Consider the following 25,371-nt stretch of genomic DNA (forward strand, 5'->3'; position numbering starts at 1 on the left):
GTTCTAAAGGAGAAGCTTCCAGTGATGTGGAGGGCTAATGCGAAAGCCTGGGTAACGAGACTTTTGTTCACCGAGTGGGTAAATCTCTGTTTTGGCCCAACAGTGAAGAAATTCTTGGAAGAGAAGAGCCTCCCTCTGAAATGTCTGCTGTTGTTGGACAATGCCCCTGCTCACCCTCCTGGCCTTGAGGAAGATATCCTAACGGAGTATTCTTTCATCAAGGTTCTTTATCTTCCCCTAACACCACCCTTCTCCTCCAGCCCATGGACCAGCAAGTGATATCAAACTTCAAGAAGCTGTATACAAAACATCTTTTCAAGAGATGTTTCGACATCACCGATACCACAATCCTCACCTTGCATGAATTCGTGCACATGTTGCAGGTGGTCCCACTTCTTCCCCAGGGCCTATTCGTCGCCATTAGGATCTCAAGGCGCCTGTCAAGAGGATGAAGGTTGTGAGCGCGGAGCTGGTGCAGCAGGAGTGTTTGCCTGCCCCTCTCCCTGGTACTTCAAGGAGTTTGACTCCAAGGGATCCTCATTCTATCTAGTGTTCAGGATGCCTCACCGACGCACGTTCATACGTCTGCCACGCCTGTGCACGTTCACAGCCATGTTAGAGAGTCATCTGTTGGGAGAGTGCGTAGTGATATCCCTGGGTTGTGATTGGTTCGTCACGGGAGTTGGCACTTGGATCCAGCCCAAACAGGTTAGTTGGTGCTTCGGGCTGTTTGGCTGCTGGTTCTTCCGTTAATTTAAACTAGGAAGGCCCTTTAGATAAGCCTGCACAGCCTACTCGTCGTTGGTCTCCATTGCTGGAGCAGGAGGAGGGAGACAAGCAAGAGTTTTTGTCTTCCTTTACAGTTGTCGATCTCATTCGTGGATTCAACAACTTGGAGAGTAGGACTCAGGCTCGGTTGTCTTACACTCCTTCCTGCTTGGAAGCCTTGCTGGGAGCTACGCAGGATCCTAAGTCATCATTTCAACTTCCCTTGTCGGGGCACATCCAGTCGGTCTTGCATAAGGTTAACGCCTCTGTTTCAGATCAGTATGGTTCGCTTTGCTCTAGGGACTCTGCCAAGCTGCTACCTCCGCCTCTCACATGGCATAGAAGTACTATGCTACAAACTCTGCTTTTTTTGATGTCGTGTCATCTTAACCCGGACGTCATTCATCTGAAGCTGGGATTGACTTTGGAGCCGGTGAGGTCAGTGGCTCCGTCCTTGTCTCCACAGGAGGCCTCAGCGTTGGAGTCTATGGCAGCCTCCATGTTGCAGATGGTTTCTTGGCTGGACTTCTGGTCTACGCTCATTGCCAAGATAGCTTCTGACAGGTCCCCAGAGAGGTTGGTGAGTGCTTCCTCTCTTGCCAGTTTGCTGCAGTCTGGAGGCAAGGTGTTTTCGTATCTGGCTCACCTGTGTTAATTTATGGGCTAACCTTCTCCTGATTAGAAGAGACGTGGCTTTATCCAGGATGGAAAGATCAGTTGACCCTGAGTCCTTGTTGGCATTGAGGAATGGAGATCTTTTGGAATCCCAATGTCTGTTCCCTCGGACTGAGCTGGAGGATGCGATAGACCGGCGCCGGGCTGACACCAAGGATAGATTAGTGCACCAGGCTGTGTCTAAGTTGGAGTCTCATCCTCAGAGACGTCCATCTCCTCCTCCTCCTCCCCCTGCCCAGCAGCAGTCACAAAGATCATCGCCTGGTAGGCCGTCAAGGAGTTCGGTTTCCGCAGGGCCTTCCCCATTTGTCCCAGCCTAGGTCAGAGGACCAATGTCCCTTTCACTCCTGTTCCTTTAAGCCAAGATGGGGCCCCAGGGTGAAGAGGTAAAGAGGGGTCATTAGTAGGTTAGGCGCCTCTCCCTCTCCTGTGCCACAGGTGAGGGGGTGCCTGGCGGGCCATTGGGCCAAGTGCCAGAGTTGTGGGGCAGAGAAGTGGGCGGTAGATGTCCTTCGGGTGGGGTATCTACTGCCATTTGACTTCTCTTCCCCTCTCTCAGACAAGCCGCAGCTCAGGAGGGTGTATCCTCCAGATTCTCTGAAGTTCTTGGCTCTACGGGAGGAAGTGCAGAAGATGCTGGACAAGGATGTGATAGAGGAAGAGGTGCGTCCATCTACGGGGATTTACAGTCACATCTTCTTGGTGCCCAAGCCATCGGGAGGTTAGAGACCTGTGATCGACTTATCCACCTTGAATCACTTCCTCAGGAAGACAAGGTTCAAGATGGAGACCCCGTGTTCAGTGTTGGCAGCTGTGAGGAAATCTACTGTTCTGTATCAACAGAATATCGGTCAATTTTTGTGCAATCAATTCAAGAATGAACCTGCGACAGCCTGTTCTCATCCTGTCTGTATCTGCAAGCAACATGATCAGTTCTGTAGTGTTTAGTCTTTCAGTAGCCATCATCGGGCATATGGAGCCACTTCAAGGCAATCTGCAAGGAATGTGCTTGTGGTATATCATACTCCAGGAAGGTTACATCTAATCTTCACAAACATATGAAGGTAAGCTAAGTATCTTAAATTTAACATGTGGTTTTGAAAGTTATGGCACTTTTTTTTATTTCATGGGATAATTGTAGACCTATAGTTACCTTTAACTGTGAGGCAACAAAATACTAAATAATAAATATGATGAAAATATAAAAATATCTTTTAAAAAAATTATTCAGTAAAACGTAAATTATAAATATAAACCTAACAATCATCCATATGAATCCAAAGGCTCATGGACCTCTCGAGGGCTGTTACTGTCGAGGTATTTCTTACTCAATTGTTGTCGTCTTACTACTATTATAACTTCAGCTCTGTGAAGCATTATTTCATATAAAAATAAACATTATGTAATATCTTTAGTAGTATAGTCGGCAAACTATCAGTATAGCAATTACCCAATCGATAGCCTATGACCTCAAGCTGAGAGAGAGAGAGAGAGAGAGAGAGAGAGAGAGAGAGAGAGAGAGAGAGAGAGAGAGAGAGAGAGAGAGAGAGAAAAAATTAGTTATATTGCTTATAAATATGATATTGTTAGTATACAATAAAGTTTTGTACATACTTACCTGGCAAATATATACTTAACTTAGGTCTCTGACGTCACGACAGAAAATTCAAAACTCGCGGCACACGCTACCGGTAGGTCAGGTGATCTACCTTACCCGCCGCTGGGAGGCGGGTGTAAGAACCAGTCCCCCTTTCTTGTCAGGTTATTTTCTTCCACCTGTCTCCTGAGGGGAGGCTGGGCGGGCCATCAATCGTATATATCTGCCAGGTAAGTATGTACAAAACTTTATTGTATACTAACTATCATTTTTGTACATGAACTTCCCTGCCAGATATATACTTAGCTGATTGACACCCTTGGTGGAGGGAAAGAGACACATACTTACTTAGAAAGTGGGGACAACACATGTTAAAGGAATACATAATATAAACCTCTGGTTCTTACCTGATTTAGGCAGAAGACTTGATAGTTACTGTCTATTAGTCTGCGTTGCCTAAAGAGTCTCAGCGAGGGCGTGACCTATGGCTGAAGAACTCTTTGGGTCTACCAATGGGAACTGAGTCCACTTACTTGGCAGAATCCAAGCAGGATCTGGTCAATGGGGATCAAACGCTTTTACATGCCAGAGCCTATCATACCAATTGCAAGGAGCCCTTCAAGCACAACCGATCACCTAACCAAATACTAACATTAGTATACGAAAGAAGGAGCTGCCTCCTGCAACCTCCTTCGTACAACCAAAAAACTCAAACTTAACTAACAGGGAAAAAGGATTAAAAAGGATGTGTTTCAGCTCCCTGCCCCAGCACTGAATCCGCCGATACGTAAGGGCCTAGCCCAAACACTTATCATACGTAATCGATACGTCCCTTAGGTAGTGATTAGAGAAGACTGATTCACACCTCCAAAAAGTGGCCTTCATAAGGTTTTGTAATGACAAATTCTTCTTGAAAGCCAAAGACGTCGCGATGGCCCGTACTTCGTGCGCCTTGACTTTCAGAAGGTTAAACTGTTGCTGATTGCAAGAAGTGTGTGCTTCTCTAATAATATTCCTGATAAAGAATGAGAGTGCATTTTTAGATAAGGGCCTACTGGGGTCCCTTACAGAGCACCAGAGATTGCTCTCATTAGCAGCAAGTCTTTTCTTCTTCTGAAGATAATATTTCAGGCTTCTCACCGGGCAAAGAGATCTCTCCTCTTCTGTCCCAACTAAGGAGGATAAGCTTTTGATTTCAAAGCTCCTGGGCCACGGCGAAGAAGGGTTTTCATTCTTGGCTAGGAAAGCCGGAAGAAAAGAGCAAACCGCGGAGCCTCCTTGGAAACCTACCTCACCTTCTAGAGCCTGCAGCTCGCTGACCCTCTTCGCTGACGCTAACGCACAGAGAAAAAGTCTTCATCGAAAGGTCTCTGAACGAAGCAGCATGGGGAGGTTCGAACCTTGAGGACCTCAGGAAGAGCAGCACGACATCTAGATTCCAGCTAGGCACTAAGGAGGAGGTTCTTTTAACCGTTTCAAACGATCTGATTAAATCATGGAGGTCCTTGTCCTCAGATATGTTTAATCCTCTATGACGAAAAACTGAGGAAAGCATGCTCCTGTATCCCTTGATGGTGGAGACAACCAACCCGCATTTTTCCCTCAGGAAGATAAGGAAATCTGCAATCTGAGTCACAGAGGTACTGGAGGAGGAAACTTTATGAGTCCTGCACCAGCGTCGGAAAAAACATCCCACTTCGACTGGTAGACTCTAGATGTGGAAGGTCTACGTGCATTGGCAATAGCCCTTGCAGACTTTGCCGAAAAGCCCTTAGCTCTGACGAGACTCTTGATAGTCTGAATCCAGTCAGACTGAGAGCGGGGAGGTTTTTTGTGACCTGTCGAAGTGGGGCTGTTTGAGCAGATCGACTTTTAGAGGTAGGGATCTTGGGACATCCACCAGCCATTCCAGTACCTCTGTGAACCAGTCGTGGGCGGGCCAGAACGGAGCTATCAACTTCATCCTTGCTCCCTCTGACGCTGCGAATTTCCTTAACGTTTCCCCTATAATCTTGAAAGGCGGGAACGCGTAAAGATCCAGATTCCTCCAATCCATCAGGAATGCATCTATTGCCACTGCTCTTCTTGGGTCTGCAATAGGGGATAAGCAGTATAGATCTATCCGCGCATCCTGGATGGTCGCAAATAGATCAAGATGGGGCCTGCCCCACGTCCTCCACAGCTCCTGGCATACGTCCGCGTGCAGAGTCCACTCTGAGGGAAGGACTTGATTCCTTCTGCTTAGCAGATCCGCTCTGACATTTCTTTCTCCCTGTACGAACCTGGTGAGAAGCCTTATGTTCCTTTCCTCTGACCACAAGAGGAGCGATCTCCCTGTCTCGTACAGGGAGAAAGAGTGAGTACCCCCCTGATTCCGAATGTAAGCCAGGGCTGTAGTGTTGTCGGAGTTGATCTGAACATATTTCCCTTTTACGAGGGGTTCGAAGGTCTTGAGAGCTAACCAAATCGCTGTTAGCTCCTTCTTGTTGATGTGCCAGGACACCTGATCCCCCATCCAGGTGCCTGACACTTCTCTCGACCCGAGAGTAGCTCCCCAACCTTTGTCCGAAGCGTCTGCATACAACACTAGGTTGGGGTTCCGAACCTGCAAGGAAAGGCCTTCCTTGAACAATAGAGGGTCTAGCCACCAACGTAGATCCTCCTTTATCTCTTGCGAAATCTTGAACGCAAAGTCCAGACCTTGAGATTTCCGATCCCAGTTCCTCGTCAGGAAGACTGTAGGGGTCTGAGGTGCAACCTTCCTAGAGAAACGAATGCTCCAGCGAGGAGAGTGTCCCCAACAGACTCATCCACTCCCTCGCTGTGCATACATCTTTCTCTAGAAGATTGCTACCTTCTCCAAACCTCGGGTTATCCTCTCTGGGGACGGATACGCCCGAAAAACCTGAGAAGCCATCAGAATCCCCAGATAGATACGCTCTTGACTGGGGATTAGCTGTGACTTCTCGAAATTCACTAGCAAACCCAGAGAAGCTGCTAGACCAAACGTCACTCGTAAGTCCTCCAGACATTTCTCCTTGGATTTGGCCCTGATAAGCCAATCGTCCAAGTAGAGGGAAATCCTCACTCCCTCGAGATGAAGCCACTGGGCAACGTTCTTCATCAGTCCTGTGAATACTGGGGGGGCCGTGGAAAGCCGAAGCATAGGGCCCTGAACTGAAAAACGTTCTCTCCCCCCACATGAATCTGAGAAATTTGCGAGAAGAAGGATGGATCGGGTTACATGGAAGTAAGCGTCCTGAAGGTCCAGCGACACCATCCAGTCCCCCGGGACGAAGAGCTGCTAAGACTGATGACGTCGTCTCCATAGCGAACTTCCTCTTCTTCACAAAGACATTCAGGGCGCTCACGTCCAGAACCGGTCTCCATCCTCCTGAGTTCTTGGGAACTAGGAACAGACGGTTGTAGAACCCCGCTGAAAGAGGGTCCTGAACCATCTCTATTGCCTCTTTCTCTAACATCAGCTCTACCGCTAGAGCGAGGGTGCTTGATTCATTAGTGGGTCTTTGTATATTTGGCCACCAGTGCCCTTGGAGTGGTGGTCAAGGGTGGTCTCGAGATAAAGGGAATGAGGTATCCCCTCTTGATGATCGCGAGGGACCAGTTGTCCGCCCCTTTCGTGCCCAGACATCTGCAAAAGTTCAGAAGTCTGGCACCCACAGTTGTCTGGAGGACACGAACTACTTCTTGGCCCTAATAGACCGGGAGAAGGTCCTTCCTCTTCTAGGTGGTCTCGAACCTCTGGAGAAGAGCGAGACGAAGGTCCTCCTCCAAAGGGTTCTTGCCTACTTTGAGCCTCTTTCTTCGTCTTCTGCTGAAACGAAGGTTTCGGAATTCTAGTCGAGCGAGCTAGCATATCCTGCGTCGCTTTTGCTGATAACGAGCTGGAGATATCATTAACTAGTCTTCTTGGGGAAGAGTTGCGGGGAAAGCTGTGAATACAGCAAGGAAGCTCTCTGTGCGTGAGAAACCGCCTTGGTAAGAAAAGAGCAGAAAACGGCCCTCTTCTTTACCACTCCTGCACCAAAAAGTGAAGCAATTTCCCCGGACCCGTCTCTCACTGCCTTGTCCATGCAAGACAGAACTGCGTGGAGGTCTTCAGGCGAAAGAGTGTCTTGCTCTTGAGTCCTCTTAGCCAACACTCCAAGGGTCCAGTCAAGAAAGTTAAAAACTTCTAAGACTCGGAACATTCCCTTCAGAAGGTGATCCAACTCGCTCATACCCCACGTCGTCTTCGCAGAATTCAGCGCCGAGCGACGTGCGGAATCAACCAACGAAGAGAAGTCCGAGTCTGCAGAAGAGGGAAGAGTTAGACCCAAGGGCTGCTCTCCTGACTCGTACCAGAACCCCATCTTACCCGTCAGCTTGGATTAGGGGAAAAGAAAAAACTGTCTTGCCTTTCTCTTCTTTTGAAAGCAACCAGTCGTCAAAGTTTTTCAGAGCCTTCTTCATAGACACTGTAGGCTTCATCCTAACGACTGAAGACTTCTTAGCCGTATTGGTCGTTGAAAATAAGGACGGAGGAGACGGAGGAGCAACGGCCGAAAGAGACTCCCCAAAATCTTGCAAGAGGAGGTCTGTAAGTCTCTTATACGAAGAAACCGAAGCATCCTTGGGCAAATCTTCCTCGGAATCACCAACAAATTCTTCCGAAGAATGACGTCTAGAAGCTCTACTGCCCGGAGGAGAGCTAATCCTTGGAGAGCGCCTGTTCGGAGAGCGCCTACTAGGCGAGCGTCTACTGGAAGAAAAACCACCGGGAGATCGCTTACACTGGAGCGCTACCAGGAGAGCGCCTACTTTGAGAGCGCCTCCCAGGAGGAGAGCCATACTAGGAAAGAGCCTGCTAGGAAGAGCGCCTACTTGGGAGCGCCTACTAGGCAGAGCGCCTACAAGTGGAGGCCCGATACTTTGAGAGCGCCTCCCAGGAGAGAGCCTACTAGGAGAGCGCCTGCTAGGAGAGCGCCTACTTGGGGAGCGCCTGCTAGGAGAGCGCCTACTTGGGGAGCGCCTACTAGGAGAGCGCCTACTAGGAGAGCGCCTGTCGGAAACAGATTCTAACTCCACAGAAGAGCGTCTGGATAAGGGAGAGCGCCTATCAGGCTCTCTGCGCCTGCTAGGCTCTTGGCGCCTGCCATCCTCAATACGCCTGCCAGGCTCTTGATGCCTATTGAGCTCAAAACCCCTGCCAGGCTCTTGACGCCTGCCACGGGGAGAGAAAACATCCACAGATGAATCCCTGTCAGAAGCGTGGCGCTTACAAGGCTCTGAGGCCGCCTATCCAATCGGGAGTGATCTAACGGAGGAGAAAACTTCCGTTGCCGCCTACCAGGCTCTTGGCGCCTACTAGGCTCTTGGCGCCTCAGCTCTTGACCACTACTAGGCTCCGAGCGTCCGTCAAAAGGAGAGTGGCCACCAGGCGAAGAACTCTTCCTTCGCTCCTGACGAAAACGAGGCTCTTGACGTCTGTCAAGCTCTTGACGCCTAACTGAAGAGGAGCGGAAATCCTGAGGAGAGAGCCTGTCTGGCTCCTTACGCCTTACATGCTCACAGCTCTCGCTGGGAAGGGAGGAGAGCCTACTCGGAGAAAGATCCCGAGCTCCAGCCTGCACTTCTGACCTCCTACTAACAGGCTCAAAAGCTTTTCTAGCCAAAGGAGATTTAGCCGAAGGAACGTTCTTAGACTTCTTCACCGGAAGTGAGGCGTCCTTCCGACGATGAGAAGTCCCGGCAATAGACTCCGCTAAAGCCGCAATCTGCGCCTGCAGACCCGCCAGGATACGCGCAGGAGATCTCTTAAACTCCTCTACAGGGGACGAAGTCCCGAGAGCGAACAGGAGAAGCGTAACCGGAAGAAATCTTGGTTCTCTTGCGTTCCACTTCTGGCTCTTCCGCGAAGGATTCGGGGCTGGAAGGAAGGGCGCAAGGATCCTTCCAGGGCCTCTTGAGAGGGCGAGACGACTCCGAGGCGCTCCATCTACGCTGAGGAGAAGGCGACGAAGATGACGAGAAGCACTGGCGCAATAACTCCTTCTTGTTCGATCCAAGGCAGCCTGGGAACGAGCAACAGGAACTGCCGAGGGGACGCCTGACCGGTGGGGGTTCTCCCTAACCTTCCTGCGGCTTTCGACTTTCCTCCTCCACTGGGTCTGGGAGTCTGGAAGAGGTCTAGGCCTGGAAGCGTTAGTGAGCCGGTCAGACGCACCCTCCACTGCACTAGGGGCACTGCACTGATCACTTGCACTATCATCACTCTTTACATTGTCGAGAGCGAGCGAGGCTCTCCTTACTCCTGATCGAGGCTCTCCAGAAGCAACTTCCGAAAACGATCTTCGGGTTCAAAGCTAGGCGCAGGGGCTGAAACTGGAGAAGGAACTACTTCTACTACAGGATTCTCAGCGTCAACTTCACTCACCCTCGATCTACTAGAACTCTTTGAAGAAGCCTTGCGCACCCTATCCTTCTCTAACTTTCTCACATAAGAAGAAAGAGCCAAGCCTTCCAACCATCCTCATCCAAATTCTCACACTCTTGCAAGGGTTAAGAAAAGAGCATTCATTCCCTCATACAAGATGTACATACCGAGTGAGGATCTAATGCAGCTTTAGGAAGCCTAACTTTACATTCCTTCTCTGAACAAACCCTAAATAAACTAGGTTTCTTAACTTCAGAATCATCCATGATTATAGATATGTAAGAGAAATCCAAAAGAAAAATCCAAAAAACAGTCCAAAAGCGTATGCCAAGCCAACAAACAAAGGGTACTTCACCAAAATCCAAATCGTCGGCAACGAGAACGAATTTTAACTATCGTAAGGACTGAACAACAGGTGTTGTCCAGCCGGCGACAGAAAATAATCTGAAAAGAAAGGGGGACTGGTTCTTACACCCGCCTCCCAGCGGCGGGTAAGGTAGATCACCTGACCTACCGGTAGCGTGTGCCGCGAGTTTTGAATTTTCTGTCGTGACGTCAGAGACCTAAGTTAAGTATATATCTGGCAGGGAAGTTCATGTACAAAATTTATGTTTTCATTAACATCTTGGGTGTTTTACGGCCTAGTATTATTCACTACATACTTTTAAATTATTCCCACATCTGCATTCAATAATAACTATTAGAGGAGTGAAAAAATTTTCATGTAAAATATGAAATGCATGATTACATCAGGTTTAGACATTAGGCAACAATGTTATAAACATGTTAATAAAGCAAATGTTTTTCATCTCTTAAGGGTTTTTGCTATTTTCTTGCTTAACGATGGTGTGGTATATATTAGGTCTATTGCATATAGCTTATGTGTTTTGTTATTAGTGACATACGATAAATAAATCTTGTTCTCCCTTTTGTTGCGAACTTGGTTTACAGCTGTCGAACAAGACATTCACTAAAATTTTACTAACATTTTTGTACCGTTTGTGTTATTATACTAGATAAGTGCATTCAGTAAATTATTTCTGCCTCTTTTGTTAGTATATTGGCCTGCTTTTCCCCCATTAAAAGATATACATTAATCAACTATATCATCAATGGTTAAGTTACCAATTTGTCATCATATCACAAAGAACATGTTCATTTCACTTTTGATTGGTTTTTATATCTTATTGAATGAAATAATTTCAATAAATTAATATTTGTATATTTGCCAAACATTACTGAATGAAGTAGTGACCTATCAATTAACACGTTTAATTAACATGTTTTCGTCTTAGTGCAAGCTAGAAAAGTGAAAAATGTTTAAAAAACGCAAAAATTTCCATATAACATGAATTGGTACCTGAGCGTTGTTTTCAAATCACCCAAGCATCAGCGCTGCAAATGATGGCCGTCAACATAAACAAAGACATTGAACAGTATATGTTTTATTCATAAAGGGAAAACTTTGTTTACTTATTAACCCTTTAACGCCGAAGGGGTATAATAAAAATCGTCTCCCGTATGCCGGGGGGTCTCGGAGTGAGCGCCGAAGCGGAAAAAAATATTTTTTTCAAAAAATCACAGCGCGCTTGGTTTTCAAGATTTAGAGTTCATTTTTGGCTCCTTTTTTTGTCATTGCCTGAAGTTTAGTATGCAACCATCAGAAATGAAAAAAAAATATAATTGTCATATATAAATAATGCGATAGTATATGATAGCGCGAAAACAAAATTTCACATATAATTGTATTCAAATCGCGCAGTGAGCAAAACGGTTAAAGCTAACGAGTTAATTTTTTTTCTTTGTATTGTACACTATAGTAGATTTTTTTAAACCTGGCAAACTTGCACTTAACTGCTTGTCGCTGATGGAATGAATGTCGTGTTGTCCGAATCTCTTTGTTTTGTTTTCACACTGTTTCAGAATTGTGATTATACGGCCATAGATTGAGATAAGAGCCAAATTATGTAATGTTATGTAAATACCAGTTGTAATAAACTTAAGTATTAAGAACTTACATCCCAAATTATTATATAATAGTTAACAGTTATGAAACAACACTCTCCGAAGCTGTAGACTTGAAATGTGTTTCAAACGCATGAACTTTAATGTTTAAATTTCTAGCTAGATATTTAGCACAATCGTGCCATTGGTGCTTTGGAAAAAAGCAAAACTTATTTATTGTACATTGCTGAAGGTTGTATAATGCCTAAGAACAAAATACCATCGTAGAAAATATAAGCTTGCCGAAACATTTGGGGTGGAGGAGTTGAGAAAGGAACAGCCGGCGAGTTGTCTGCACACACCGTCATCATCAATCAGTTTAGAATCGGCTATCGAGCAGTTGGCTCACTGTCGTCGATTTCACCTATTTCAGCCATGGCCACAAGAGACAATATGGAACAAAGCAGAGATGAAGGCACTTCAAACACCAGGCATATACATGCTGCTGGCAGTAGGCTTACCAGTCAGTGCCGTAATATAATAATGAATGTTTTTGAATATTTCACTTCACAGGGCCTTAGCAAGATAATGAAAGAAATCATTAAGGTGACAGCAACAGCAACTCAAGTTTTGAAATGCAAAAAAATGAACATTATGATATATAAACATCTTTATTATTATATGAGGACAAGAACACCACAACCCGCATTTGAACCTCCCGCTGAGAGTACGTCAACTTTGGGTCAACCCCGCGGCTGTTCCTTGCACAATTCCTCCACCCCAAATTTTCTGACAAGCTTACATTTCTACGATAGTATTTTGTTCTAAGGCGTTATACAACATCAGCAATGTACAATAAATGTTTTTTTTTTTGTTTTTTTTCAAACAACCAATGGTATGATTGCGCTAAAAATCTGGCTAGAAATTTAAACATTAAAGTTCATGCGTTTGAAACACATTTCAAGTCTACAGCTTCGGAGAGTGTTGTTTCATAACTGTTAACTATTATATAATACTTTGGGATGTAAGTTCTTAATACTTAAGTTTATTACAACTGGTATTTACATAACATTACATAATTTGGCTCTTATCTCAATCTATGGCCGTATAATCACAATTCTGAAACAGTGTGAAAACAAAACTCAGAGATTCGGACAACACAACATTCATCCAATCAGCGACAAGCAGCATAACACATTGTAAAACGATCAAAGCAACACAGAGAAAATACTATCACAAAATGATGCATGAATTCGTAACACGCGGACGTAAAAAAATGTTTTTTTCAAAAATTCACCATAAATCGAAATATTGTTCTAGAGTCTTCCAATTTGTTTCAAAATTAAGATAAATGATTGAATATTACTATACTGTAAGAGCTTTAGCATACAATTGCAGTTTTCGACCATTTCAGACGAGTTAAAGTTGACTGAATGTCGAATTTTTATATATATTTTTTATATGCAAATATTTCGAAAATGAGAAAAGCTACAACCTTCAATTATTTTTTGTTGTTTTTTACACAAAATTGTGCACATTTTCATATATAAAATTCTATGAAACGCCTAATATGAAATGGAGCAAATATTACAAGAATGTGACGTACGCATTTTGGAATTTGCGGCGGAGAATCCGCGCGCGGAGGGAAGGAAAGTTTTTTTTTTTTAATTCACCATAAATCTAAATATTGTGCTAGACACTTCGAATTTGTTTCAACATGAAGATAAATGACTGAATATTACTAGACTGTAAGAGTTTTAGCTTACAATTGCGTTTTTCGACCATTTTGGTAGAGTCAAAGTTGACTGAACATGGTTTTTTTTCTATTTATCGTGATTTATATGCAAATATTTTGAAAATGAGAAAAGCTACAACCTTCAATTATTTTTGGTTGTATTCTACATGAAATTGCGCACAATTTCACATATAAAACTTTATGTAACGGCTAATTTAAAATGGTGCAAACATTACGACAATCGCACGAAAATATTTCTGATTTTTTTCGTAAGAGTTACCGCGTGGACTTAAGGAAAGTTTTTTTTTTTTCATAAATTCACCATAAATCAAAATCTTGTGCTAGAGACTTCCAATTTGTTGCAAAATAAAGGCAAACAATTGAATATTACTAGAATGTAAGAGTTTTAGCTTAAAATTCTGTTTTTCGACCATTTCGGTCGAGTCAAAGTTGACCGAAGGTTGAAATTTTGGCACATCGTTATTTATATGAAAATATTTCAAAACTGATAAAAGCTAGAACCATGGATTGTTTTTAGTTGTATTGTGCATGAAATTGCGCACATTTCCATATATAAAACTTTATGTAACAGCTAATTTTAAAATGGTGCAAACATTACGACAATCGGACGAAAAAATTTATCGGAAGAGTTACCGCGCGGACGTAAGGAAAAAGTTAAATTCACCATAAATCGAAATATTGTGCTAGACATATCCAATTTGTTGCAAAATGAAGGTAAATGATTGAATATTACTCAAATATAAGAGTTTTAGCTTACAATTGCGTTTTTCTACCATTTCGGTAGAGTCAAAGTTGACCGAAGGTTGAAATTTTGGCACTTATCGTTATTTATATGAAAATATTTCAAAACTCATAAAAGCTACAATCATGAGTATTTTTTTGTTGTATTTTACATGAAATTGCGCACATTTTCATATCTAATACTCCATGTAACGGCTAATTTAAAATGGTGCAAAAATTATGTCAATGTGACGAAATAATTTCTGAGATGTGTCACTGATACTTTTTAGTGCGATAAGAAAGAAATTCGCGCTTGCGCGCCTGCGTAACGATTGTAAACAAAACAGCACCTTGATCCGTGAACTCCCAGCATCCCCCAAGGCGCGTGATTCAAAGTTTTCGGCTGGTAGGCCTTTAAGTATTTTTCCGCAAATTTTTAAAAAAACTTTTTTATGTTGACGTTTAATACGTTCAATCGGCACCCGGGAGACAATTTATCTCAACGTTTAATAGGTCCAATCGGCACCCAGGAGACAATTTATCTCGACGTTTAATACGTCCAATCGGCGTAAGGGGGTTAAGAGATCCAGTGATCCACCCAGGGGGCTGAAGACCTCTAGGAGCTGTCAACCGGTGTATAACCTCTATGTGACTAGACCTCCTACAATACCCTTGTTCCGGGCGCTACCAAGGAACAAAATGACCACCTGACTGAAAATCAATGATTGTGGAAGACTGCGTCCAATCTCCACAAACAACCATAAAAATGCAATAATTCCAAGGAAAGAAAAAGGGTATTGGGTTATGGGGTTGCAGGGGTAGTCCCTTCTCCCACTACTGAATTAGCTGCTACAAATGGCCCCAGCATGTAGCAGTCTTCATAAAGAGTTTGCACTTGTTTCAAGTAGTGCGAGGCAAACACTGATTTGCTTCTCCAGAAGGTCGTGTCCAGGATACTCTGAAGGGACCTATTCTGCTTAAAGGCTACAGAGGTTGCTACCGCCTTAACCTCGTGTGTTTTGACTTTCAGCAGCTTGATGTCCGCGTCAGTACATTCCGAATGAGCTTCCCTTATCAATTGTCTGATAAAAAAGGATAGCGCATTCTTTTGACATTTGCAGAGAGGGCTTTTTAACTGAGCACTAAAGTGCCTCTGACTTACCACGTAAATCCTTCGTCCTTTCCAGGTACTAATACTTAAGAGCTCTTACCGGACACAGGACTCTCTCTAATTCTTCACCTGCGATATCCGATAGATTCGGAATCTCGAATGCTTTGGGCCAGGGCTGAGATGGGCGTTCATTCTTTGCTAGAAACCCCAGCTGTAGAGAGCAGATAGTCTTGCCATGTCTAAAACCTACAGTTTTGCTGAAGGCATGAATTTCACCGACTCTTTTTGCTGTAGCCAAACTGACTAAGAAAAGAGTTTTCATGGTGAGGGCTTTTAATGATGTTTTATGCAAAGGCTCGAACCTATCACTCATGAGAAACTTCAGGACTACGTCTAGATTCCAAGCTGGTGAGGACTGTAGTCTCTCCTTAGTGGTTTTGAAGGATCTGAGAAGGTCTTGGAGATCTTTATTGTCAGACAAGTCCAAGTTCCTGTGTCTAAAGACAGCTGCCAACATGCTTCTTCTATATCCCCAATGGTCGAGGTCAAAAAGTTACGTCTCCTCTTAAGGTAAAGAAGGAAGTCAGCTATCTGGGTCACAGAGGTATTGGAAGAGGAAACAGAGTTGTCCTTGCAACATCCTCTAAATATCTCCCACTTGGATTGGTATACCTTAATGGTTGATGACCTCCTTGCTCTTGCGATCGCTCTAGCTGCCTCCTTCGAAAAACCTCTAGCTCTTGTGAGTTTTTCGATAGTCTGAAGGCAGTTACTTGTAGAGCTTGGAGGTTTTGGTGATACCTTTCCAAGTGGGGTTGTTTGAGTAGATCTACTCTCAAAGTGAGACTTTTGAGGGTGTCCACCATCCATTCCAGTACCTCTGTGAACCATTCTCTTTTCGGCCATAAAGGGACCACTAGAGTCATTCTGGTGCCCTCGTGAGACACGAACTTCTGTAGAACTTTGTGTACTATCTTGAAAGGAGGGAAAGCGTACACGTCTAAATGTGACCAATCCATGAGGAATGCGTCTATGTAAGTCGCTTCGGGATCTTGTACGGGAGAACAGTAAGTCTCCAGCCTCTTCGTTTATGCTGTGGCGAAGAGGTCTATGCATGAACTTCCCCAAATCCACCACAAGCTCTTGTAGACATCCTGATGTAGAGTCCACTCCGTTGCCAAGACTTGACCCTTCCCGCTCAGGATGTCTGCCCTGACATTCCTTTCCCCTTGAATAAAGTGTGTGACTAAACTCACGTTCTTCTCTTTCGCCCAGAGAAGGAGTTCTCTCAACGTCTCGTACAGGAACCTGGAGTGGGTTCCGCCTTGCTTGTTGATGTAGGCCAACAACGTCGTGTTGTCGGAGTTGACCTGCACAACCCTGTTCTGAACTGAGCTTTCAAACTCTTTGAGAGCCAAATAGATTGCAGTCAGCTCCTTTTGATTTATGTGGAACCTCTCTTGTCCTCTAGTCCAGGAGCCCGAGACCTCCAACTTTCCTAGTGTTGCCCCCCACCCAGAGTCCAAGGCGTCGGAAAACAACACTAGGTCTGGGTTCCTCTGCTTTAGGGAAAGGCCTTCCTGAAGCTTGACGGGGTCGTTCCACCACTGTAGACATTGTTTCATTATCTCCGACACGGGAATGCACTTTGTCTCCAGTTCCTTCCCCTTGTCCCAGTGCCGATTGAGGTGGAACTGAAGTGGGCGAAGGTTTAGTCTTCCCAGGGAGACAAACTGCTCTAGTGAGGAAAGGGTCCCCAGCAGACTCATCCATTCCCTCGCAGAGCACGTCCGTTTCCTTAGGAAGTCCTGCAGTTTTACTTGACGCAGACGGAAAAACCCGAAAAGTCTGACTCTGAATCCTCATACCCAGGTACAGGATCTCTTGGGATGGGGTCAGTTGCGACTTCTGCTTGTTTACCAGAAGGCCTAGTTCCTCTGATAAACGAATTGTTGTCTGAAGATCCTCCAGGCAGCGAGTGTAGGAAGGAGCTCTGAGGAGCCAGTCGTCCAGATACAGTGAGGCCCTGATACCTCTCGTGTAGTATTCCCACTACGTTGTTCATCAGCCACGTGAAAATTTGAGGAGCGGTGCTTAGGCCGAAGCAAAGAGCCCCAAACTGGAACACTTCTTCTTTGTAAATAAACCTCAGGTACTTCTTGGAGCTCGGGTGGATAGGGATGTGAACAAACGCATCCTGAAGATCCAAAGAGACCATCCAGTCGTCCTGTCTGACTGCTGCTAGGACTGATTTCGTCGTCTCCATTGTGAACTTTGTTTTTTGTACAAAAACGTTGAGAGCACTCACGTCCAGTACTGATCTCCATCCCCCCGAGCTCTTGGGAACCAGGAATAATCGATTGTAAAAACCTGGTGACTCCAGATTTCAAACCTTCTCTATTGCTTCCTTCTGCAACAACAGAGAAACTTGCTGTTGTATCGCCTGCGGCTTGGATTCCTCTGTATCTGGCCGAAAGATCTATTGGTTTTACTGCTAAAGGAGGTTTTCTCAGGAAAGGAATCTTGTACCCCTCCTTGAGCAGTTGAATGGACCAAAGGTCTGCTCCTCTCTTCTCCCATACTTGCCAGAAGTTGGACAGTCTGGCTCCTACCGCTGTCAGAAGAAATGTGCCGTCAGACCCTGCTCGTCCTTGTCTGGAGCCTCTCTTCTTTGTCCTCTTTCCCGTAGGTCTAGTGTTACCTCTACCGAGGGCTTTACCCCGAAAGGGCTGAGAAACCTGAGACACAGGAGCTTCTTCCTTAATTTTGTGTGTTATGAAGCTCGCTGGCAGAACTTTCCTCGCTGTCTTCGTTATTAAGTCCTGCGTGGCCTTTTGGGCTAAGGCAGAGGAGACCTCTTTCACCAACTCTTGCGGGAAAAGGTGTGCGGAAAGAGGCGCATAAAGCAGTTCCAATTTCTGAATGGGCGTGACAACATTTGCAAGGAAAGAACAAATTTGGGCTCTTTTCTTAAGAATTCCTGCCGAGAAAAGCGCCGCTAACTCGTTGGAACCATCTCTAAGTGCTTTATCTATACATGACATCAGATGTACCAGCTCTTTGGTGTCAGCGGTCTTGAAAGACTCCATCTTCTTTCCCAAGGCTCCCAGAGTCCAGTCCAGGAAGTTAAAGACTTCAAAGGCTCTGAATATTCCTTTGAGGAGGTGGTCCATCTCTGATGTTGACCAAGAAACCATAGTCTTTCCCATGGCCACCCGACGAGAGGCGTCCACCAGACTCAAGAAGTCCCCCTGGGAAGAGGCAGGAACTCCCAGGCCGAGAGCTTCTCCAGTCTCATACCAGATACTTGATCTAGACGCTAATCTGGCCAGAGGAAACGAGAATACTGTCTTTCCTTGGTCCTTCTTAGTCTCCATCCAATCCCTCATGACTTTCAACGCTCTCTTGGACGAGCGGGGCAAAACCATCTTCGTAAATATGGCCTTCTTTGACGCCTTCCCTAGAGTAAATTCTGAAGGCGGGGAACGAGGGGCAGCCGGAATAAAGTTCTCCAGAAAAACTTCTGTAAAGACCCTCATGAATCTTTTTAAGTCCGACGAGGGGTGCTGTTCCTTCCGATCCTCTTCATCGGAAATGTCCTCTACAGGATTAACAGGAGAAGGGGGATATCATCGTTCCCTTCTTCTGATTGTCCTAAGACCGAAGTAGCGACATCCTGCTTCCTCATCGTCGTCTCCTTATTATCTTCTTGACGTCTGGCGTCCTGGAGTCGAAACTCTTGACGCTCGGCATCCTGGCGTCCAACCTCTTGATGCCTGGCGTCCTGGCGTCCAAACTCTTGACGCTCGGCGTCCTGGCGTCCAACCTCTTGACGCATGACGTCCTGGCGTCCAGCTACTCGGGCGTCCTGGTGTCCAATCTTTTGACGCTTGCTGTCCTGTCGAACCTTGAGGTCACTTGCTGCTGGACGCTCGCCGCCTGTGCGACACAGGTCAAAAGCTTCCTCAGGATGACTTACAGTGCTTGGAACTTCTTGAGCTGGACGATTACTGACATCTTTCTTTGCTGCAGGCTGCCAGACCTGCATCAGGGAGGAGAGTTTCTGTTGCATGTCTTGAAGCAAAGTTATTCGAGGAACTTCTTTCTGCTGGGGACAGACTGGGGAAGCCGCAACATCATCCAACTCTCTCTCCACGTCACGTAAGGGTTGGGAAGAATGTTCCGGGGACAAGTATCAATCCGAAGGAGGAGGGGAAGCATGCACCGAAGGCACAAAAGCGTCTGATATCTTTTTGTCTCCTACCGAAGCAGACAGCCACCTGTGCGACAATTTACGTCTGTATTTAGCAGGAGAGCTACCATCGGAGCTGGAAGGGAAGCACTCCGGGCTGCTCTAATGGCTACATCCTGGGGCCTGAGGCGTCACTTCACGACGCTGCTCAACAGTGTATTTTCTTTTGAGGGGTCTTGACTCCGACATAAGACGCCAGCCCCGTCTGGGAACTGCGTCGTCCGACGAAGAAGAGCACAATTTTACCTCGCCTTTCCTATGGCGAGGGTGAGCGTCCTGGGAAACGTCAACAGGTACGCTCGAGGGGACGACCACTCGGGAGCTAAAACCTCTCGCCTCCCTTTACCTGTTGACTTTCCTTCTCACAGAGGTTGGTGAGCTTGGAAGAGGTCTAGGGCTAGGAGCACGACAGGTCCAAGCGGCCGCACCCTCCACTGCACTTGCACTGATTTTAGCGCTGACACTTGTGTTTCTTAAATCTCTCACATTTGACCATAACTTCTCCCTGTCTTCTGCGAGGGATTCTACCCTTTCACCAAGGGCTTGAATGGCCGCCATAATGTCCTTTAAAGTTGGATCATTACCTGTATCAGTAGGGGGATCTGGAACTACCACTACGGGAGAAGGATCAATAGGCTCATTAGCAAGGGGGAGAGAACTGTCAACTCCCTGACTATCTCTAGAAGAGCGAGACATACTTCTCTTGGCTCTCCAGATCCTGTCCTTTTCAAGCTTTCACACATAGCGGTAATATTCCATCCACTTATTATCAGGTAAATCTAAACATTCATCACATCTATCATCCAACTCACAACTTTTGCCTCTACATTTCATACAAACCGAATGTGGATCTAACGAGGCTTTAGCAAGCCGAGTCTTACATCCTCTCACACACATTCTCACAATCAAGAAGAGTCAGACGTGTTGAAAAATCCAAAAGAGAGATCAAAACAAGCAAGAGTCAAATCAACAATATCTAAAAAGGGTCAAGAGAAATCCAAAGCGAATCCAAAAACAAGCGAAAGCCAAAGCCAAAGTGTACTTCACCAAGTAAACTGCGAAAAAACATGGGCCAAACGAGCGAAATTCCAACGATGTCACCGGTAAGGCGCCAGGAAGATCCGAGGAATAGTTGGAATGGTTCCAGATACCTGGGTAGAGGGCGCACAGGTGGTACACCTGACTACCCAATCGGCAATTGCCGCGATTTTGAAATTCTGCCGTGACGTCAGGGACGTAAGCTATATATATAACTACCAGGTGAGTTAGATGTTTAAAAAGATGTTATCACTAATGCCTAACAGATATATGTAAATCTCACATAATTTTCCTATAACATATTTAAATATAACAAGTTTTAAATAAAAGATAAACGAGATATTAAATGCTCAAACCCGTTCCTGACTTATGGCCCACCCTCTATATATGCTATAAGTAGCTATTCAGATTTATTACCTGACTTATGGCCCACCATCTATATGCTATAAGTAGCTATTCAGATATATTAATGTTTATTTTTCTCTTTGTCCCAGCGGAAACACAATGCTTCCTCTTGGAGAGAGTCCGTGCTTGTGGTAACACTACTGAATTTCCTGGGACAAACCAGTCAACCATGGAACATTTCATTACAGTGTCAGACCCAAAGAAACATGGGGCACATAGCACATAAATTGCTACAAGACAAATTCTCACAGGTGAATGAAAATGTTAAAAAAATCTAGAGAGGGCAAAAACCTTATGCCTAACACTTGATATCTGGTCTAGCCATCAGATGAGATAATATACTTAGGAATCACAGCTCACTACATTGAAAATGTAGTGTGCTAGCTTGCAAGCAGTTCCATGGACACCACACGCAATACCATGCGCAGATCATCAAGGATTTTGATATAAGTTCCAAAATTACACATACCATAACCGACTATGCTACTAATATGATCACTACATTTTCTCTGCTACTTCAGAAGCAAATGATGACACTGATGAGGAAGAGGATCTCAATGATTTGGATGGTAGCAATACCAATTCTGCTGACCTGTTGGAAGTTTTACTGGCATAATTCTTGCTTTGCACATACATTGCAACTGGTCGCAAAAGATGGCTTCAAAGAAGCAGGACAATTAAATTTACACTGTGCAAAGCATCAAAATTGGTTTCATAAGAGCATGAATCAACAATAGCAATAGATGTTTTAGAAGGAGAAAGAAAATTAGAATCAGGTTGTGCTGGTTGTTCGAATTTGCAGTTAAAGATGATCAGATCTATTCTGAAAGTGCCATTAGAATAGCTGAACAGTTTGGATGGTGCACCAATGCTTGGCACTTATGAAAAACATTCTTAATGACATGCTAAAATTTGTTTAGCCATTTGAGGAGGCCACTAACTGTGCCCAAAGACAGAATTCTGTTTCCTCTGGCCTAATCATTCCATGTATGCAAGGGCTCCAGTTTCACTTATTTGAGAAAATACAATCAAAGTATAACATTGGTTTAGTATTTGGATTGAAGAGGTCATTACAGAATCGCCTCCAGGTATATGAAGAATAGAAAATATATCAAATGGCAGCTATTCTTGATCCAAGATTTAAATTAGATTGGTGTTCTGGAGAAGAGGAAAGGGTGATCTTAAGTTTTCTGCATAACTGCAGCCCAGTTTATGTCCAAAGATATTGCAACTCACACAAGATGGATCCTGCCACAGACCATACAGAAGATACACCAGGACCTACATAGTTCAGTTGAACCAAAAAGGAAGAAACTGTTTAGTTTTATGGGTAACATAGTTCAACAGTCAACAGATGTAACGCAGATCCAGGAGTCAATACTGAATTTCCAAGATACCCGAGTCAGCCATGAATTTCAGAAGAGAGAGATGTACTAGCATACTAGAAAGACCGCAGAGAAACATTTCCAACTATTGCTAAGGTGGCACAAAAGTACAAAGTTCCCAAACATGTGTGAAAAGATAAAAAGATACATAAAAACATAAATGTCAAAACAAATATTTCCAAAAATCTTTAAAAAACAAAGTAAAACACTAAACCAAAGTAAGGGGTCCTGTCTCTCTGGGACGGACCAACCTATCACACATAATGCAAGCGATGACAATGCAGAAGAAAAGACGTCTCTACTGCAAAGCATCTGTCCCAAGGAAGGTCAACACAGAACTTCTGGGCTGGATAAAAAGAAAAGTGCAGGCTACGATGAAAAAACTGGCTTGGAAAAGGAGAGCGAGGTGATACACCACTCTCCAAGGCAGTAAAAGAAAGACTGGTGTATCACGGGGTTTCTAGCTTGGTCGATGACCAACTTCAGCTTTGTACATGCCTGAGTTGCCAGATGCCACATACCTTGTTTTACAATCTTTGATTGTTTTTAATTGGTTTCCAGCTACTCTAGAAGATTATCCTATTGTTAAGACAAGGTTTGTTAGATATGAAAAATACAAATTGATTAAAAATTTGTCATATCAGTCCCTGCTTCTTCATCCCCAGTAGAAAAGATTTTCAGTTTTGCAGGAAAAGTATTTTGCCCAGATAGATGTCATCTTACTGACAAGAATTTTTGAGTCTGTGATGTTTGTAAAATGCTATGATAAATCCTATAAGTAAATAATAGAGAAGTGGTAATCGTATCAGAGAGAAATATAATTTTGTCTAGAACTTTTCTGAAAATAAAAGTATAATTTTGTTTACAGCATTCCTGAAAAACATAATTTTGTTTAAACTATTCTGAACAGTATCACTTTTATTTTTGTGGTGGAAATCTACTTTGTATTGCAGTATTAAAAATAGCATTGTCAAATTAAATTGAAAATAAAAAATCATGTTTTCATTACCTTAACCTGTGGGTACAGCAATTTTGTTTACTTGTTCATTAAACTTGTTCATTTGGCCCTATGAGATAAGGTTCACTGACATACTGAGAACTACCTGGGTATATCCTTTTGGGAGGCTTCTCTTTATAAAGCCTCCTTTAGTATAACACCAATTCTCCATTAGATATTTCCAAGCGGATTTCTATTAGATAGTATTTGCTACTGATTTTAAATCAAACATATCACTAATAATAATAAAAAAATCTGCTGAAATGTATTTATACTTGTACTTAAGTACATTGTCAAGTACTTGGACTTGGACTTAAATCTCAGATGCCTGAATCCTGGGGGGGGGGGGGCTGTTAAAAGTGGCCTACCTGCCAGCAGATCATTTTTTAATGTATGGATCAGTATGGGGGATTCTTGAAAGACTATGAATGTGGACTAACATAAATTATGTTTTTTGTGAATATGAATGTTTATAGAGCAAAAACCTCATTGAATAATGTTAAACTAATACTGTATTATATTACAATCCTTCATTTCTTAAGTGAATGACAGAATCAGTAATTTGGGTCAAAGTTTACAAATAACTTTGATTTTTTAATATCACTCACTCTCAGAAAAGTGACGATTTCAAGATGGACAGTTTCTAGATACAAGGCTCTCTACTCCATTCCCATTGTTGTCTAAATCAAAATGTACTACATGTATTGTATGAATTACTTTTTTTCTCTGCCCCTTTTTTCCTTTACCATCATTATGTATGGAGACCAAGAATAACATTTTGAGACTCACAGGTGTCCCAGGAAATATTTATACTCAAACACAAACAGAAGCACAGTAAGGTTGAAGAACTGTAGTTGGAGAGCTTTGTTGGAAAAGACAAAGGAAAGTTTTGCTTTTAATTAATCTTATTTGGTCTGCCCTAAATGTCATCCATTTCAGTAGCAAGTAATTCTCCTTCAGTCTCTCACATGTTCTATTATCACTATGCTTTTCACTATTAAATACATGTCTATACAGATTCAAAATGAGTAAAAAATAAGGCTAGACTTAATCTTGCATCCTACATTCAAAGCGCTATATATAATATAGTAGCACTGTAATATATACGTAGTAGTATAATGAGTGCCTTCATGTTACAATGGATCTGAATGTTATTTCATGCTTATAGTGTTGACCTATGTAGGGATTAATTCTTGTTCGAATAAATATGAATGTTTAAATTAGGTAAAATAAGGCAAGAACTGGTTACAATTACTGGAATAGTATGAATAATGAACACACAAGCCATCAACCAGAACACCTAAATATAATAACTATAAGAAGCCATAAGTACTTTTACCATGATGGTTCCTCTTTATTTCTTCAACTTCGCCTCCAGTACTGCCAGCCCTGCCTGTAAAAATTAACAGAAATCTTAACATAAAGAACTCACAAGCTATAATTGATGATGTTACTTTTTCCAATGCTTTGGTTATACAGTATAATCTATGTTTATTATAGTCATTTACATGACAGAGTCTACAAAACATCAACATGAATAAATGGCACTAGGCAACAAAAAATTCATCAACAACATTATGCCAAAAACCCACTAACAGGGTTAGACAAGCAGTTCAGTGTTTTCTCAGCCAAAATTACAAACAGGTTTAGGGCTTCATCCATCACCTTCTTCCATGATTTCCTGGACCTCCTACATTTCTTATCTTGCTACTTTCATGTCTAATACTTTTCTAACTCTCTGCTCCTCATTCATGCAATTCCACTCTCCAAAATCTATCTTTGAGATGGACTCTCCAAGGTTTCAGTCGATTCTTAAACTGCTCAGTGCCACATCTCTCCTCCATTTCTTCATTTGTACATGGCCTTTAAATGTATTCTAGCCCTGAATTTTAACACAACTGTCATACCTTCCAAAATATTCATTTTTGTTGATGATGCCCTTATTCTGACAGAATGAAGTATTGAAGGTCTTACTTGTGCATCATACGCGAAGCTCTGCACTCTCACTGTCTTTTCATTTTCTCCATGCAGCAGCTATTAGTTTTACTAGTTACCTCAAGGTGAGCAATCAAACATTGGTAAAACAATGTATGTTAAATATTACATTAAATATGTTTCATACGGGCAATTCAATCGATTGCAGATAACCTCACCAATGACACTATTATAAAATTAAACAGTTTATAAGGACTGTCACCACTGCTGCCTTATCTGCATTATCAATCAGGAAATTAAAAATTAGTTCCTAGAGGTATCTTTGCCATTTCTACAATAACTATTATGGACA

At 43.5% G+C, this 25,371-nt stretch overlaps 1 protein-coding gene across 2 annotated transcripts in view; it reads right to left on the minus strand.

Annotated features, from left to right (window-relative positions):
* Positions 1 to 25,371, minus strand: part of LOC135221726 (regulation of nuclear pre-mRNA domain-containing protein 1B-like) — a 704,809-nt gene that overhangs the window by 45,569 nt on the left and 633,869 nt on the right. Inside the window, exon 3 of one of the 2 annotated variants that reach the window (XM_064259515.1) lies at positions 24,424 to 24,477. In XM_064259515.1, the coding sequence (XP_064115585.1) occupies positions 24,424 to 24,477 (54 nt within the window). Of the gene's footprint in view, positions 1 to 24,417; positions 24,478 to 25,371 lie in introns of both variants that reach the window. The other variant, XM_064259514.1, reaches the window with a different exon arrangement.

This window comes from Macrobrachium nipponense, chromosome 3, assembly GCF_015104395.2.
Source record: "Macrobrachium nipponense isolate FS-2020 chromosome 3, ASM1510439v2, whole genome shotgun sequence".
Classification (NCBI taxonomy): Eukaryota; Metazoa; Arthropoda; class Malacostraca; order Decapoda; family Palaemonidae; genus Macrobrachium; species Macrobrachium nipponense.